Raw genomic sequence first — 19,916 nt, 5'->3', positions numbered from 1 at the left:
TGACAGGAATACGATGCATAGGATTGCTGATATCGATGTAATGGGTGTGGTGGTGGCGTGGTCTTAAGATGGTGTTGTCGTATCATTGATCATGGAAGGATGTGAAAAGTATTGATCGATAGAAAACAGTATTATATATTCAGTCAGTATTAGTTTTACAGCCTCTGTCGATGTATTATGTTCAGGCTAAGTCACACCCAGTGAGATTATACAAGGGCTGACTGTTTTTCCTCTAAAATGATTTCTTGTGGGTGTAGTTGCTGCTATCTGCCCCTGAAAGTTGTCAGAACAAGCATGCTTTTATGGGCTAATTATTTTAGACATAAATCAAGTATTTCAAAAGCAAATGGTTAAAATCAGTTCTAATGAAAATATTTCATATCCACAGTGTTTAGTTAGGCCATGACAATTATTGTACATGGCATGTTTCATTTGTGTATTTTTCTGCCTTAAAGATAATTTTTGAAACCATCTCTCCATGGATGAAACAAATCCATTTCCCTGAATTTATTGGTTATTGCCAAGGAAACTAATGTATTTCGCCTGAGTACTGTTCCTTTTTATCTTCTCCTTTGATGTGGGTGGCCATGGTTAGTGTGACAGGAGAAATAATAAGCCCTCATCTTGGGACGGAGCTGAGAGGATAATGATCCCGATACTGACGTTCATACACTCTGCCAAGGGAATTACCTTGCCAATATCTCCTCCTGAATGAATACTATAGCTGGTGATGGTTTAGTCAACCTGGTTTTCCATTCCTCCTCCATTGGCCATGTCAAGCTAAACCTATTTGTCATCCCAGAAGAAAGACTTGGTGGTGTTGATGTACATACCAATATGATGCGACATTATTAGGGATTGCACTGACCACAAGAGACAGGGAATAGCAGAAGTGCAGCATTTTCTTAACGTCTGCCTCAAGAGACAGAGCTGGATAGTCGAGCAGACGGCAATTACTGGTGTTGGAGAGAAACCAGTCTTGATTACATAAGGGGTTTACCTTTGGTCCTGGTGCTGCTGAAGAGCCAGTCCTGACATTTGCAGACTTCACGACTGACCTCTGCAAAGCCTGTTGGGTAACCAGCCTGCACTGGTTCAAAGTCGGTGGTAGAGGCAGGAGTATTGGACAATGATGAGCAAGCAGAGGCCTTACAGTTGTTGACCTTTGAAAGGCCTTTCACAGGAGTGTGTTCAGATGTGGGATACAGAGTAATCACTAACATGTAGAAAGTGTTTACATGCCGGTTACGTAGTTCGACATGAAACGACCTAGAGGATGATATGACACAAGGGCAAGGGACCGTGATCGTGGAACATTATTTGAGCAGGGAATGCAGCTTGTAGGGAGAGTTTTGTGTAAGAAGTCTCAGCCTAAAAAATGGTTTCAAGTTTAATTAGTAGTGAATGCTTTATAATGTCAGAGGGATGACTATCTGATGTTGACTGGGTAATTCTAGCGTATGTTACTTTGAAATCGCAGACGGTACATCAGAATGCTTAGCTCTTGGATCACATAGTTCTAACATAGCTGGCGTAGATTGATGCTGATGATGTCAGTCACTTGATTGTCAGGTCAAGACTTGAATATTTGCAGACTGCTATTGGATTATTGCTGAGTGCAGTGTCTAATGTTTGCATCATTTCGCCAATCCCCAATGAATCTAAGGATATTTCTGTGAGGTGTTTATTAAGTATAAAGTGTACATAATGTACATTTTACTGTCAATAGTATCTTTGAAATTTGGAAGTTTTATGTTGATGAAATATATTCTTAATAAGTGAAAAATAATTAACAAGAAGCCTAAAGAAGGCTGTTACAAATAGGGATGGGTGGATGAAAATCCTGTAATTAATCTGTAGGCACTAAATGAACATTGATAAGGTTAATATAGTATTGTGTAGATACATATATATAATGTCAGATTATTGGAATGAGTCCAAAACCGGCAAGGAGCAGACGTCAAAGATTCTCCCCACACCCACTGATAGGATACATTCAACAGTGATGGGATTATTTACATATGAATAAACACCATCATTGTAGAGCTTTTATCTTTGTTTAGAGATGGTGCTTGATAAACCAACTACTGCTTCTGTTGTCAATTGGGCAATGTCGATGGTCTTTGCTGACTGCTCTCCACAGGGTTCTCATAATTTTCTTCATTCTTTGCCAGATACTAAGCAGGTGGTGTGTGTAATGGAAAGCCGGTGTATGGAGCTTGTAACATGTGATGTTGTACATAACATCCCCGTGAATCATGTTCAGTTTAACAAACATCACACTTGATGAGTGACGACAGCTAAACATCATGAGCTAAAGTTTTCCCCATTGGCGAAAGGACAGACGTACTTTGTATTGAAAACTAATGGCATGAAAATGCTTTGTATTAATTATTTATGTTTGTGGAATGTCAACATTATGAAATTTCAAGGACAATTTGAACTGAAAAAATGTTTATCTTACTGTGAGGAAAGAGCCTGTTTTGAACTGACACATTGTGGAGAAAATAGACGGAGTTTGCAATGCAACCTGAGATGACAAGTCAACATAGAATGGTTACAAACAGCCTCAGTGTGAGCCTGGACTGAGTCATGCCGATGCTCCTGCACTCATTGATAAGACTTGCAGCTTCTTAAGCTCCTGTGCAATGCAAGGTCGCCAAGGTCGTTTACGTTATAGCTGATACAGCTTTTTCTGCTGCAAGTGGTAATTCAAACAGATAAACTTCAACCTCACTCCAGCTCGCGATAAATCCGTATGCCAGACATATGTCAGTGTTGCCTCCTGCTCGGAGTGGAACTCTGCCGTTGCCTTCTGCTCCGAGTGGAACTCTGCCAAGGTTTAATTGATCTGAGAGTTACTCACACACACGACGTACGCATCGCACACTACAGGTACAACAGACTACTGTCTGTGAGGTGTGTAGCGTACTGGTTCCCATGGAAGGAACAGTGCAATGTGAATCACGAGCTCGTAGTCAGGGGGAAGTGATTTCAGTCCAGAACCATCCTTTATTGGACTGGCAGGGAGTTTTTTTGTGGTGTTTCAGGCTTGCTGAGGAGGCATGGGGTAGGCTGGTCGCTGGTCAGGCAGAAGCCTGCACAAATTGTCCTGGTGTTTATATTTCTGAGGGAATTGACCACATTTGTATTGAATGGGAAGCTTGTGGTTAGTAATCCCTTCCATGCTGTGTCTGTTACAAGGGATCTCAACATGTATTTACAATGTTCTATGTATTCTGTCAAAGGAGGGTTGGCTGTTTGGTCGAGATTTCAATCCAGCTTTTATTCCAAACACCTCTCACCTGGAACTGAAGGATTGACCCGTTTCTGGTGTCTCCTGCCGTGATGTTGCAGGAATATTGCTAAAAGCGGCATAAAACCAAACTCACACTGAAGGATTGATGGAATCCAATTGTTGCAATGTCTGACTGACTGAGTTTGTGGGGGCACATGGGCACAACACCAGTTTACTCAAAGACCTCCTTTATATGGCTGATACAGGGTTGGCTTGTGTGGAATATTGTTGCCAGATACATTTTGCAATATTCACTCATTCATTCTTGAAATTACAGAAGAATGCTTAACTTGGAAGGTGAAGGTCATATCTGACACATCACCGACAATCACTCATCTGAGTTTCAATTATCCCAATGTTTGATATGAGCATCAAGAAAAATTACTTATGACAAATTATGTGCGTTCCGTGTCATGGCTGCCCTGTCTATATTGCATCTGGAATATCCATCATGATACATCAGATCTCTTCTTATCAAGTATTGACTTAATATGCAAACGTGTCATGGCAGTCGTGAATTATTCCACATGACTGCTGATACTAACCTCGGTCTCAGGAATGGTATCTTTACTGCATTACCTGAAGGTCGGAAGGTCTTGGGCTAGTTGGGGTTGCCATGGTGATCATGAAACCTCTGGTTGCTTGGTGACCTGAAAAATTGGTTCTTTAGGAATTTGGGTATGATTCATATGAGTGATCACAGGCATGCCCCATGATGGCTCCCTCATGAATAATAAACAGTTGTGTGGAGTAATATATATATAGTGTTACTTTCCTGAAGACTTAAAGTAGTTGAGACCAGTATTAAGTTGGGAATCACAAAAAGATGGAAAATACATTGTTCATTGATTTTCACAAGATCAGGAAATAGAATAGTATTCAGAGTTGGCTCATGTTTCTCAGTATCTACACTCTTTAAGTTTAGGAAATAGTTTAACAGAACATGATAGCATTGCTAAGAATGTGTCTGGACAAAGCAGGAAAAATGCGACTACTACTCTGATAACACTATACTCTACAGAAACCTAAGACAGTCCTACTGCTACGAAGGCTTTGTGAAACAGGGCCTGTGCCATTCGCCTAATTGAATTCTTGAATTTTTCTACTAAGGCAATTTTCCCGTGAAAATAGACCTCCAAAACATTTTTCTAACCCCCTGTGTGAATATTGATTTCCGAGATCAATGATTCCACCATTCATATGCAGTCACTCTACACCGGAGTCTCTAGCAGCAGCCATTGATAAAGTTCCATATCGGAGGAGAATGACATTGATTTTGTCACAAGTGTTTTGATGGCCTGTAATTATCTTAATCCTCTTATAAAATGCAGAAGCTTTAGAAATAGTCCCTCCTTATTCATCGGTGAGGGTGAAGGGAAAACGAACAAATGCGAGTTTGGAACAGATTGGACAATATAGGAGGGTTTGAAACGAGACGGATGAACTTTTGACCAGATGGAATGCAACTTATTAAAACTGGGTGGATCAATAGAAAATCTGAGGAGACATGTGTTTATGGACATAATTGTTGGAGATAGCATGTCCTGCTCATTGCAAGCAGTGATGGAATTGCAGGTTTTAAAATGCGGCCATTTTGTTTAATTTGATGCATTATTTCAGCAATTGTTTCCTCAGCAGGACCTCGAGGAAGTATTGATGTTGTGAGGTTTAAAAGGATTAGACGTCTTTTATTGTCTGTCTTTGTGGGATATTTGAATCAAGTGGTTGAAATGGTTTCAAATTTGATTTGGCAGTATTGAATATTCAACTGGAGTGAATCCTGCTGTTGAGTGTTGGATGCTGATGAAGGAAGCGAATTAGTCGATGCTAGTGGAACATAATTGTTTTGTTTCTGGAGTGAGAGGAATGGCGAGTTATTGGGCTTTGTCATGGATCCTGATGCATTGGGGACAGTGATAATGCATTTGTTGTGTCAGAGATTTTGGTTTGTTTCTGCACCTGGATGTATTGAGTGAATAGTGCACCATCAAGCATGGTCATTCTGATGGTGTAGAGTGGAGCATGAAGCTTTGTTGTTAAGGCAGTTGTAATCCATGGCCAGTCACTTTGAAGGACTTGATGAATCAGAGAACCCTTATCAGGTATCAAGACTGGGTCACACTGAAGCGAGGGGCGGTGGCCTGATGGGTAAAGCGTTCGCTCGTCACGCCGAAGACCCGGGTTCAATTCCCCACATGGGTACAATGTGTGAAGCTCATTTCTGGTGTCCCCTGCCGTGATATTGCTGGAATATTGCTAAAAGTGGGGTAAAACCAAAGTCACTCACTCCACACTGATCCAAGTGATCACCACAATTGTGATAAGTCTGGATTCACACTAACTGTGAGCTACATACTTACTTGATGACTTTAGTCAACTGACTGAACGTACACGCCTCACATCCTTTTGTGGTACAAGATTGAAAAGGAAATTGCATTGTGAAATGAAACTTGACACAGCCCAGTTTAATTCTTAATGACCATATTAAGATGTGTCAATCCAGCAGACAGGATTCTTTGTCAAGTGGTTGTCAAGGAGGGGGATGAAGTTTCAGTGAGGGGGGAACCATGGTAATGGCATCCTGGATGACCTTGAACTGTTGACTGATACTCTTGATGAGCCATGGAGTCATTAGAAATAGCAATTGATAAAATGTCCTTGGGTCTGATATTATTCTGCTTCTATTAATTTGTATTCACTTGGAAAATGGGATGTGAATGAGCTGTAATTGCTTCTGTAATGATCCATTGGACTCTGTTCAGTCTTAGGTACGGTTGATTATTCCAGCAAGTCATAATATGTTCTATGGTTTTCGTTCTTGTCCAATATTCCACTTCGCCATGCTACCACCCCACCAACCCACTTCACCATCTTGTTACCCCTGCTGCTACCACCACACCACCACACTTCACCATATTGTCATCTCCCTCTGCCATCGCCCCAGTTCACCATCCTGTTGAGGCGGTGGGATGGCCTAGTGGTTAATGCATTCGATCATCACACCGAAGACTATGTTCGATTCCCCACATGGGTACAATTTCTGGTGTCACCCACAGTGATATTGCTGGAATGTTGCTAAAAATGGCATAAAACTAAACTTACACATACTCACTCACTCAGCTAACACTCAGCTTTATCATCCCGCTTCACCATCACACTTCACCGTCTCACTGCTCTCCCCACAACATCACCACCTCACACTGCTCAGTGTATCCCTTCCCAGACTTCCAACATAGGTGAATAAGACGAGAGCACATTACCTGGTTGGTAGGGTTTAGTCATGCCCAGACACTTCATCGCTGCTCATGCTCTCAGAGCTCCAGATAAGATTTAGCTCTTGTGGATACTGTACCCACTGTATTTTTGTGGAGTTGGTATTATGAATGTTGAGTGGGTATTTCAATTTCCGTTACCCACTGCTTTCAAATATATGTGCATATTTCAGTCATTTTACTCACCTAAGTACTAGTATTACGTCATTGAGTAAGTTTACTAAGCAGGTATGTTCTGCCTTATGTCATACAATAATGGAAATGATTTCATGAAAAAATCACTCATCCTATACTGACAGTACAACACTTGTCCTATACTAACAGTACAACTTGACCGCAATCGATGTCTTTTTCATTACACAAGCGATTTTTATAAATATATTCCGTACGGATTTGTTTTAAACTTTTTGTGCATCTAACATTTTAAATGCCTAATTGGTACACAACAATTATTTTTCAATGCGTAATTGGAAATTTTCTATGCATATTTTACCCGGATACGCAGCTTATCTGGGCCTCTGCTCTCAATCACTGTGATCAACATTTGAATGTACATATATTTACAGACGAGGTATACTAGGTATAGCATCACGCCCTCATTAGTCAAGAACGCTCACATTCAGTTATAATTATGATGTCCTTGGTCAAAAGAGCGAGATAAGGTTTCATACAAAAGAGCGAGGGTTCGTATCATGTTTATTCTTTTTCATCTGCGTTATTCATAATGTTCCTATTTCCTGCAGTGTTTTGAAGTGACTTCCGTATCATATTTAAGATGCATGTTGCGCACATTGCCTTTTGACAGGTCTTCTTTTGATGAAGTAAAGTGACTGACAGACCTCTACAATAATCTGCCCTTTCACTTTCACTCCTGTCCTGCTGTGTATTCCATCACTTTGAAACTCATGACAAAATCCCATTACACTGAAAAGGAATCATATTGATTTTGAAAGTTATTGCATTCACTTCATAATTCTGAATTTTGATTGTAGTCTGTCTGGGTTAAATATTGATTTCTCAAGCCAGCATCACTCGCATGCTCCCAAGCCACCAGTTAAAACCCTGTCAGTTGAGATGAAAGGGTGAAGTTATGTTTTTGTTTATGAAGGTTTTGCCAGTTCTCACTTTTCTGCATTTAATTCATGATTAGTTTCTTTAACCTGAAACTGTTCTTTTGAAATTGAAAGTCATTGTAAATGTGCAACCAGTGGTATAAAGGATGTTCATAAACAAAAAAACCATGTTCCTTCATAATGCCATCCTTGTCTTCTTGGAGAAGCAGGAGCTGGAACCGAGGCGCATTGTGTCGTGACACAAGACCTGACAAGCCTGGCGTAATTACTTGTGTCAGAAGCAGTGGATTCAGTGCAGTGTTTTATCGGAGGAGATCTGCATTGAGAGCAACATAAGAAGGCCTTGTTGTCTTTGACTTTAGATTAATACAGACGTTGCCGGAAGTGGATGAGCTCAAGGGTGTTATTATGCTTGACGGGACATGTTTGAGTTACATGGCCTTGCCAGCGCTGAAGGGTCCTTCCTGTTTATATTTGTATGAAGTTCGGAACTGGACAGAAATTGAGATGCCAGCTTTTGCTGTGAACATACAGTGCCCCGGGCAGTGTTTGAAGTTGTGGGTACCTAATAGCGAGAGCAATGAATGTCAAGCTTTTGCAATATTGTCGTATGTTCTTGATAAAGGTAGGGATTGTTAAGGACAGGAGTCATGCTGGACTCTGTGTGTGTGTGTGTGTGTGTGTGTGTTCAATTTTTGCTTAGCAAAAACTGATGATGCGTGTGCGTGCGTGCGTGCGTGTGCATGCATGTTTAACTGATGATGTTACTAAGATGAGACTTTCAAGGAGCCTTTGTGATTTGCTGGGCACAGTAGACTTAAGTACCCAGAGATGCAAGTGAGAATTCACTAACTGGATGGTTGTGTGGGAGTGATGTTTCACCTGGCTGATTTTGTCAGACGGCCTGAATAATACAAGTCTGGTTGACTCATATATTTACATCTGGCTGTCATTTGTGCTAACTACACCATAAAACAACATTCAGTCACACATCTGTTAGCAGAGGGTAGTGAAAACTTGTTTGAAATGTTGTTTTTCTGTTCATAAGGCAGCTTTTCTACATGTGCTTTATAATAAAAAGACCCGAGCATTAGTCATTGTTATGCATGTTTGGTAAATTCTCCATATTTCCTTGGTACAGAGAAGATGCAGTCACACTCACGCTCAACAATCCATGTTTTTCCTCATTAATCACCTGCAGGCCAATAGCTTTCACATATCCTATGGAATGCCAGTGCATGTTCAAAATAGTTATGGCATAATCTGTCATCAGAACATGAACAGTCCTGCAGGTTTTGTGCATTCAAACATGGAATTTTCTCAAACATTGTTTCTTCTCAAATTACCTTGGTGCTGAGTTTATCAGGTAAACACATGGCCGTTTTTGCTTCTGGAACCGATTAGCTCCCCATATCTGTTCGGTCTGCCTTGGAACCAGATACAGTCCCACCGTGGCCAGGTTCTGGAATGTGAGATCAGATGGATGAAAGGAAGAATGAATTGCATTTATGTGTGGAAATAGGTCCATGATATATCTGTGAGTTTCTTCCCGCCCACTCCATTACTGAACAGCGGACTCACCTAATGGCCTCATGTATCTATGGATGTAGAAAATCATACACATCTTGTCTTGTTGACGTTGTGAAAAACACCATAGGGATGAAATTTACCAAACATTCATTCTTAATGTGAATGCCATCTGAACAGATAATGTACATAGATGCCTTGTTAGAATATTAAAATCACATATCCCTGCATAATATTATTTTCTAAATTTGGATAAAAGGGGATAATTTATTGTAGCCTTAATGTCACTGAGAGAGAAATTTGTTTTATGACAGAAATACTCAATCTATATCATGATTAATGTCCTGAGTGAGCAAGTATAGCAATATTCCAGCAATATCATGGTGAGGAACACCAGAAATGGGCTTCACACATTGTACCCATGTGAGGAATCGAACCCGGGTCTTTGGCATGACGAGTGAACACTTTAACCACTAGGCTACCCCATAGCCCCGATATATGTCCTGCACCACAAAGTGCATGATGGCGCCCAGTCAGCCATGTTGACTATCAGGACATCCTCATCCATTCAACCCTGTGGCTCAGACTCCCCACAGAGATGGAATAAGTGAATCAGACAGATCATAGAGCAGGAGCTTGAGACAGTCCTTGTTTTACTGGATTGGTATGGATATATTAATCTGCCAGTGCTGACCACATGATCAGACGGCTCTGCAAGGACAAATATGGCCTACGACAAACCTGTCCTTTCCACAGTATTTCTTTTAAATCTTCATGATGAGATAGTCAGTACAATATTATGGAGTCTTGCTGAGTGAGGGAGTTAGTTTTGCGCTTGGTTTGTCAAAATTCGAGTAGTTTGACAACCAGGGTTGAGATTGATCGGTTTCCTACAAAGTATATTGTAACAATGCGAGGAAACCTTTCGACAAGATTGGATATTTTCACCATGTTAACCCCAGTTTCAAGTCGTGGAAAACACAGTTTCTGTGTACATTAGTAATAATACTGGAATCATTTGCAGGTTTGAGTTTATCATGCGTAATGCACCTGGCACCTGCTTTTTAATGGATTCTTTTCATTGATACATTGCACTATCTATTCATATACATCAGTGAATGTTCTAAACATGAACGACAACATCTGCCTGAATAGACAACCACTATAGATCAGCAGCAGCTGAGGAATCGCAGTATCTATCTTTCACGAATTTGCTGACTAATCACTTTAGCTTTGGGCTGTCATCAAAGAAGCTAGGAATAGCTTGGTATCTCCTTGTGGGGCTTTATCAGCCTCTTTGCTTGACCATCAGTATCCGCTGCTTATTCAGCCTTCACCTTGAAAGGGTGAAGGTCAGCGAGTCAGGAAGCAAGTGATACTGATTGGAGTTACATTTAGGTTGGTCAACATTCCTAGTGTTCAACAGTGTTGCCAACTAGAGTTGGAAGTATATCGCCTGACCAGCTAACAAGGTTGTATCCTTGTATCGCTTGCCAGGATCACGCTGGAGAAACATGATAACCGTACTTCTGTAATTACAGGGGTGTCCGTATATGAGACCCTCACTGTCATCAGTCATTGTAGTACATGACCGCTGGGGGTGGGGTGGGGGTGGGGGTTTCGGTTGCTGCACTGTGGGGGAGCCAGATGTAAGTATCCAGGTGTTCATAGCCAGGTGTGGAGGTGTGACAGTCCTGGAACCACATGTCATCTTTTTCAATGGTCATTATCGTCTCCTGTCGTGATATTGCTGAAATAATGCTAAAAGCTGCGTAAATCTGTGATCACTCACTCACTCTCTTTCAGTCTAACTTTCTTCGAGTTAAAACCTTCATAGAGCTTGTTGTTATGGTGCTAACACAAATATAAATGTCAAAGAATGATGAGTCAGATCATAGCACAAACATATTCATAGAACAAGGATGTATTCATGGAATCAAATGTATTCATAGAGCAAGTGTCTGGTGTCTGCTCAGAAAGACGGACAGATATTGACTGATATCCACCCAGGCCATCTTACCGCAATGGCTGTTGCAGGAATATGGCAAAATATCAGAGTAACATCATATTAGCGCCAAAATCGCTCTGTGGAACATGGGCGCTGAGTCTGTGTTGAAATCCAAAACATATTGTTCGCTGATTTTCTTCTGCTGTCAGTTTTGGTGTCTTATCAGCCAGTCAGGTTTTATTGGTGTAGATACCATGTGTGAGTGGGTTTTATCTGCATCGGAAGTGCCATTAATTTCCTTAGATGCTCCTGTTTACAAAGGGAAGGAGGCTGATCTTCAGGAAATGTCTAAAATGACACGCTCATCTTTCCAAAGACCATGTGTATGTTTGTGTAATGTATTGTTGGAGTGGATTCTTTGTGTAGAGTTTGAAGTGATGATACTGGCTGGTTGATGAACATATGCTGGGTGATCTCTCAGTGGAGTATCTAAGGAACATAGGAAAAGACTTAAAAACATACAAGTAGGGTTACACTGCTTTTGACAATATTCCAGCGATATAACAACAATGGACACTAGAAAGGGTATAAATACACAATGCCATTTTAGAAAGTGGTCAAATGTAGCATGTTATATTTTGTATTACACTTTCTCAGTAAAGTACAGATTGTAGTACTTTTGTTAGGTTGTGTCCCATTTGGGATTCGAACCCACACTCTCATAGTCAGACTCCTAATCGATAGCACGCAAAGACAGCCGTCTTACCCACACAGCCACCACATTGTTCTCATTTGAGGGACTGAGCCTCAATGGAAGAAGTCAATGCTTTAACCATTCTGCTACCCTGGACCCCTGCTGTGATAAAATCTGCATCAGGAAACCAACGACTGTCATTGTGTGAATATTGCACATAATTCCCTCACTTGGAATCAGAATAGCCCACCTATATTTTTGCTTGTATGAGCTGGGTAATGGGAATGTAGAAGGTAGTGTCACCTTGCTGATTGTGTGCCATTGCTCATACTATCAACCACTGGTTTGCCTTGTCCAATAATGCCATTTGTCGTACAGCTTGAATATTGCTGACTGCTGAATAAAATATAACCCACAGCTCCTGAATGTGGTTTTGATTTTCAAAAACGTCAATAAATATTCAGTTTTAGAAAATATTCTCTATATTTCTATGACAAAGGTCGACCAATTCAAGTGCAGACAATTCACTGTTGTTGAGTAATGGTGAAGATGCTCCATTTGAAAATGCTTATCGTATCCCAGTTGTGTAAATCGATGCTCATGATGTTGATCATTGGACTGTCTGGTCCAGACGCTATCATATACAGCTATATAGCTGGAATACTGCTGAGTGCGGCGTTAAACAACAAATCAACCAACTAACCATTTAGAAACGAGCAAGTCTATAATGTTGACATAAAGCCGGGGGTTTGTACCTGACCCTACAAACAGGGTCGCCTGGTTGGAACAGGTGTTCGCTGTTACCTGGCATATCTGTGACAAGGGGAGACTACACCTGTCTGTGATCACAAGGAGGTAGATAACTTTGTAACACAGTCACACTGAGAGATGCCTTCTGTGGGGTTCTAACTGGGGTCAGCGATCTCCTCACCTCTATGATGCTTGGTTGTGGTTTAAAATAGCTAAGGCCAGGTGAAATAATAGTTGTTTCCGGACCACTTTAGGTTGTTTTCTTAAATGAAATTATAAGTAATTTGGAGTTTCTTCAGTAAATGTCATTGAAACTTTCATAATATAATAGGGAAGAAATAATTTATTGTCAGGGTCTCCAAGTTGGGGTCATTTGACTTTAATGTTTTTATTGTCCTGTAAAAAAAATATATTCAGATGCATGAAAAAGAAACTAGACTGTCTGCACTTTGGTTTAGGTAACAAATATACTATCCACACAACTAGTTTAAACTTTTCTTTTTAGCTGCATACACTTAAGCGAAAGAGATGAATGTAAATGTTTTATGTTGTTAGGGTTGAACTTTGGCAACTGGTTGGTGGAGTAACCTGTAAACAAATATAGAAATTATTCTTGTAGGGGACATTTAGACGTGATTCTGCTGGTGTTTTTTTAAGAATGTCAGTCTATAGGCTTTAAATAGGCCCGAAGACAAGTAATACCCTTTTATTAGTTTTGTTTGTCTAGAAAATCTGTTGCAATCCATCCATCAAACATGTCTTTTGCTTTAGTTATCTCCCCTTTCTTTTGAAACCTCTAGTTAAGCCGAAGAGAATTACCCCCTATGAAGTGTGCCGTTACCTGTTAACGAGCAGTGGCTTGCCTTTATTGACACTAACCAGGTGTGCATTGATCACCTGTGTACAGACATAAACCAGTAGGTAAATAGATAGGTGTGTTTGATAGCACAGGTAAAAGATACGCTATCGTTGGCTGCGTTTGTTAACGAGGAGACCGGGTGAGCTGCCATTGTGTCTGTATTTGATATTGGTCAGGCGGAGGTCGAAGGTCAGCTGCTCAGACATTCATGATGTCTCGGGTGTTTGTACTGTTCTGTAGGGCAGTCACTGTTTGGTGATAGTGTTGCCCTCACATAGGTGGTTGTGGCTTCAAATGTATCATGTGACAAGAATGGTGGTGACAGGCGTGGATTTGTTAGATTTGCAGGATTTAAAATAAATTACAGTTGGTATGCAGATAGCTGGTATATGAAGAATGGAACTCTTGATTCTACAATTAACTTTGAAAGGTTCTATGTGTTTCGAACCAATATACCATGATGGACCTGATTAGTCTGTCAGGTTGATCCCAAGACTTATCCCAAGACTTATTCCGAGACTTACCCCCTAATCTCCCAAGCAGGTCTGCAATACCTTAGCAGGATAGGTTTCTTCAATTTTCTGAAAAGATTCTCTGGGCTTCTTTCAAATAGCTGTATTAAATAACACTTTATTTCATGAAGTCTTTATATGTTTTCATTATGGAGGCTTGACCAGATTTACCCGGTAATCATCCTTGTCCTGGCAACATTATACAAAAGCACCTGGTTCAGCTCACAGTGCAGAGTTACTTCCCTTGGGCCAGAAACTTGTTATCGAGGGTTTGAATCCTAGGTTGGCCTGATGATGATTTTGGGTTTGTTAGCACCATACCCTAGATCATGAGTTTCACTTGAGTGGTAAATATCACTCACTCACTCACTCACTCACTCACTCGACCCATGAAGATCCAGGTTAGAATTGATCTTCAGTAACCCATGATCTCACACTCACTCACACACTCACTTCATTGTGGACCGCCTCCGTGGTGTAGTGGTTAGAGCGTCCGCCCGGAAAGCGGAAGGTCGCGGGTTCGATCCTCGACCGCGTCATACCAAAAGACGTTAAAGTATGGTACTTGTTGGTCCCTGCCTGGCGCGCTCGGCATTAATAGGTACAACAAGGACTGGTCGGCTCAGAGTCAGTATAATGTGTCTGAGTGGGGTATTCCTGCTTCACTGTGGCATGGTATCTCAGTGGGCTAGCACTATAAAACCAGCTTCAGTCTGGGCAAGTACCAGCAGCCGCACATACACATACACACACACACACACACACACATGCACGTCGTCATATGAGATACATATTCTCAAGCACGACGTTAAACCCAATTTCACCTCACCTCACTTCATTGTGTGTCATTGTACACTGATGACGTAGGATCTGCATTTATCTGGTTTGTTTGGTCCAAATTCCAAGTTTTAAGAGTACAGCATGAAAAGAAAAGTAAACACAGCTGTTAAACCACAACCCTGTTTTCTTCTTGTCTTCCTTCATAAGCATGTACTGATAATCAAACAAATGATAAAATGATGCAATTACACAGTTTATGTCTTGTGTACAAACTCTCCACAAATACCACGTCCAGTCTGGCAGCACAAATGAACTCAGATTCCCAAGAACATGCAAATCTTTGGTCCAATGAGCAGATTCTATCTACAACTGTTTGTTCATTGTCTGTGATTTGGACTCATTCTACATAAACTGTGTAGAATTGCACACCTACTCCAGGTAATGTTCAGAACACCCATAATAAACCATGTACCTCGAGACAAGTGCTCAAAGCTATCAGCTAGACGATCTAAACGAGAACATGCTCACCACATTCTTTAGCCTGGGTTTACCTACTAAAATACATTTGACAATCAGGAACAAGGGACAAGAAGTAGATGTAATTTAACACCCATTTCACACTTAACTGCTCATTGGGACCAAATGTTTTGCAGCTTATTGTAGTTAGTTGTGAGGGGAATGTAATGTAGATCTCTGCTGTTCACAAACCTTGAAGGTTGGAAAGAGGCCTCATGTCCGGTGCAAGCAGGGCTGTAGAAATATATTCTGTGTAGTTTATAACAGCATGGTAATGTATCTGCTAATGTGACTGGAATATGTGGAAGTTTCACCTGAGTTGTTCCAACACTGTGCAACAGATGGTGAAAGGCCGAAAAAGAAAATTAATAAATTCTTGTTTCCCTGCAGATCCGTTCCGAAAAAAGCCCTTCCATTGCTCTCTTATTTCTTTAGTTGCACCATAGCTTTGATTTTATTTGCCTAGTGAAAAATTTGTCATGGCACACTATAGATAGGCATGTTATGATCTTTAGAACGGCGAAATTTAATTGTCATCTGAAGGTAATAATTGAAGGCTGGTTCCAATTGCGTACTGCCAATGTCTTTTGAATAGAACGTCAGCCCAAAGATCCTGATTTTTTAAAGATACTTTTTTGTTACCTTGCCTTAAGGATGTCATGACACATAAGTTTCATGAATCGATACGTATCACAATACCCATGTCACGATTCGATACGTATCATGATACCTATTTTCGCTGCATTATTGCGTAAATTTAGTTACATTTTGAACATTGATATGTCATAATTTATTATTGTCCATTAAAAGATCACCCTTTTTGATTCTCAGAGATTAAAAAGTTCTAATTTCCCGTCTTTGTGCATGAAAAATAATCATTTATAACTCTCATAACATCAAAAAACATGATACAATTGCAAAATGTAAACAATACCTAAACATATTTAAACCGATACTTTCAAAACTAAATATCGATACAGTTTTGAATGAATGAAAAAGTATCGCTGTATTGTGGCATCCCTACCTTGCCTTGCATTCAGCATCACGGCATCAACAATGATTCATTGGTTTATGTCAGTATCGTTTGTATCAATGTTAAACTGCACCATGGTATCTCAGTTGTTAGCACTGTAAAACTGGTAGAAGTTGAGACAATGCAGCGTTTCGTGACATGTTACCTCACCTCATTGCTATTACTGCTTAATCCAAAAGGGGGATAGTGGGTAGCCTAGTGGTAAAAGCATTCGCTCAGCATACCGAAGACCTAGGTTCCTTTCACTACATGGGTACAATACGTGAAGCCCATTTCTAGTGTCCCCCACCTTGAGGTGAGGTGAGGTGAGGTGAAATTGGGTTTTACGTCGTACTTGAGAATATTTCGCTCATATGACGACGTGCATGCGTGTGTATGTGTAGACTTTAGTTGGTTTCATGGTGCTAGCCTACTGAGATACCGTGAAGCATGAATACCCCACTCAGACACATACTGACTCCGAGCCGACCAGTCCTTGTTGTACCCATTAATGCCGAGCGCCAGGCAGGGACCAACAGGTACCATATTTTAACGTCTTTTGGTATGACGCGGTCAGGGATCGAACCCTCAACCTTCCGCTCTCCGGGCGGACGCTCTAACCACTACACCACGGAGGCGGTCCCCCCCCACCTTGATATTGCTGAACTTACTCACTCACTGCAATACATGAATAAGTATACTCATGAGTATAAACTGGTAGTTACAGAGCTGGGTCCGGTGAAACTGGGAAGTCATGGTGGTGTATTCTGGTCAGGTATCCCTTCGATCTTCCAGGCTTGTGTTGTCAGTTGGTGGTTTCCGGAAGGGCATTTGAAGGAAGCATTTCTCAACTAATGTTGATAGTGTATTAATTAGATGGACATACAGATGTATTCATGAGGTCTTTGACTCAACTGAAATTGAATTCTGTTTGTTTCTGGGTTATGTAAGATAGTGGCCCGTTTGTCCAACCATTGATCTGTGGAATACAGACATGATGTGAAGGGTCCCTGCCGATGGTCTATTCTATTGATGAAATGTGTGCAGCAATGGTCTGTTTCCTGACAAAATAAATCAACAATCCGCTGATGAAATAACTGTTGTTTTCAGCCTTTGGTGTGTAATTCCCTTGGATTGTGTAAATGTTGTTATTCAATCAGTTGATACTGTGATAGTAAATAGTGTTTGCTGACAACTGCTGTTATGGACAATTGTGGTGGGGTAGCCTAGTGGTTAAAGTGTTCACTTGTCACGCCGAAGCCCCGGGTTCAATTCCCAGCACGAGTACAATGTGTGAAGCCCATTTCTGGTGTCCCTCTGCTGTGATATTACTGGAGTATTGCTAAAAGCGGCGTAAAACTAAACTCATTTAAAAAACTGCAACTGTTTGTTACAAATGGTTTGACACATAAATTTAAGCACTGATACGTCTTTGAAACAGTATGCCCCTACAAGATCTATGTGCCAGGGGCCTGTGGGCAGGAGTTTGAACCCTGAACTGGAATCTCCATATGCATTCTATTGACAAACCTGTGATTGTTTCTACCAGATTCAGTGATTCCACAATAGGAACTGACAGCCTTTTGAATGGTCAAAGCAGCATGTTTGTATATTCTTGTCACTGAGCAAGTATTTTAATCATTCCTATTTACTAATGATTATTCTTTGTTTTGCAGGAGCAACCAAGGAGATTGGATCAGCTCTGACCCGACTGTGCATGAGACACAGAAGTATAGAAAGCAAACTCAAGTCATTCACAGGGTAAGCGTGCTGCTTCAGCATTGACGGAGACGTTAAAGATTTTAGGGAGTCTTGGGAGGATCCAGTGCAGTAAAGTGCGCTGACACAGTCACTGGTCAGCTTGACCTGAAATAACCCATTGCCCGACGCCTGAGTCCAGTGTTTTTTTTCTGTCGGGCAAGCAAATTTGGATATGACACTGTACCGGTGTCCAGTTGACTTTCCAATATTAATTATGTTGTTTATTTAAAAAATCAACAAGAAAACAGCCGGTATAGTGGAAAATTATCAGGGCAAGTGATTTTACATGTGCCACTGTTCCGGAGTACACTAGCAATTTTAAAGTTATTTCCACCCCTGGATAGTGGTTACAACATACATAGATTTCATGTCTTCTCCCAGATCTCGCCATACTGCATCAGGTCTGAAGTGACCTGTCGACAAATGATTACCTTGTGTTGTCCATTCGTGAGTCGTGTTTAAGGAGGGAGTAGGAGAAAATGAATGAATTAATTTCCAATTGAGGGAAGGGTGGGGTTGGCAAGGAAAGTGAGTTTTGGTGAGCAGGTGGTTTGATTGGTGGATGAGTGAGTAAATGTTCAATGCAGTGATATAACTGGAACACTGTTCAGTTAGTAATAGGGGTGGGTATTGCAGAGAATTTTCATATTGCGATATATTGCCAGAAGTTAATGCTTGATTTATAAAGCAAAAACACAACAAAATCACTATGCTTGATTAAGCTTTAATATAAACTTTTGATTTACTTTACCATTGCATATTTTACATACCGCGTTCCTCTTATCAATAGTTCCATCTACCGTGAACTTTTTCAACCCCAAATGCTGGCATACTGATGCCTTTGCCCTAGTATTGACACCACAATAAATTGTTCGTTGTTGGGGGTCGCCATTTTACAACAAACGCATGACTTCCGATATGAAAAACGGAAATATCCGAAGATTTCCAAGTGTTACAAAGTTTTCAGAATGCATGTTAAAATATCTGTTTTCGATCAACGTTTCGCAATACGTATTGTTTTCATATCTGAACCGGTATATACTGGTAAACTGGTTATATTGCGCAGCCCAAGTTAGTAAGCTTCATTAATGTCAATCACTCACACATTCTTTTACTCACAATGTTATGATTATAGTCAGGATGAGACTGAAGCAAAGGAAAAGGTGTGTGGACAGTTAGAGTTTGTTGTTTGATTAATATCCCAGTCAGCCATATGCCAGCAATACGACAGTGACGAACATCGTGATAACGTAAATATCACACGTGTTAGTATATGAGAGTTTATTTAGTTTACTCTTACTGGACATTGCATAATCCTGTATGTATGCCCCTACAGATGCATGCTGGATACCTTGGTCGCACCGATTCAGGACAAGCTGGAGGAATGGAAGAAGGTCGTAGCTCAACTGGATAAGGATCATGCTAAGGGTAGGTAACTCTTGTTTGTCATGCCAATGAGTTTTTTTCCTTTACAATACGTGGCTTACCTGGATTCTACCCGTGAAGGTCCGGGTTAGAATATTGGCCTTCAGTAACCCGTGCCTGTCGTAAGAGGCGACTAATGGGATCGGGTGGTCAGACTAGCTGACTTGGTTGACACATGTCATTGGTTCCCAATTGCACAGATCTATGCTCATGTTGTTGATCACTGGATTGTCTGGTTCAGACTCGATTATTTACAGACCGCCGCCATATAGCTGGAATATTGCTGTGTGTGGCGTAAAACACTCACTCACTTACTTGGATTCCTGGTCTTCTAGAAGTGACGTATGATGTTACGTTTGGTTCTCACTGAGCTAAAGCAAGAAGGATGATGTCAATGTTTAGTTGTTGTTGCGCTAAAACAAGAAGGATGATGTAAATGTTTCGATGTTGTTAGCTAGAATAAGCTGGATGATTTTAATGTTTAGTTAT

General features: G+C 40.8%; 1 protein-coding gene across 5 annotated transcripts in view; it reads left to right on the top strand.

Moving 5' to 3' along the window:
- LOC124260126 (protein MTSS 1-like) overlaps positions 1–19,916 on the top strand; it is a 98,997-nt gene that overhangs the window by 52,906 nt on the left and 26,175 nt on the right. For all 5 annotated transcript variants that reach the window (XM_046694370.1, XM_046694369.1, XM_046694368.1 and 2 more), the window contains exons 4-5: positions 17,918–18,002; positions 19,339–19,430. In XM_046694370.1, the coding sequence (XP_046550326.1) occupies positions 17,918–18,002; positions 19,339–19,430 (177 nt within the window). The remainder of the gene's footprint in view (positions 1–17,917; positions 18,003–19,338; positions 19,431–19,916) is intronic.

This window comes from Haliotis rubra, unplaced genomic scaffold (genome assembly GCF_003918875.1).
Source record: "Haliotis rubra isolate DU_JTF1 unplaced genomic scaffold, ASM391887v1 Scf750, whole genome shotgun sequence".
Taxonomy (NCBI): domain Eukaryota; kingdom Metazoa; phylum Mollusca; class Gastropoda; order Lepetellida; family Haliotidae; genus Haliotis; species Haliotis rubra.
The sequence above is the reverse complement of the archived record's forward strand: the minus strand, read 5'-3'. Positions and strand labels throughout refer to the sequence as shown.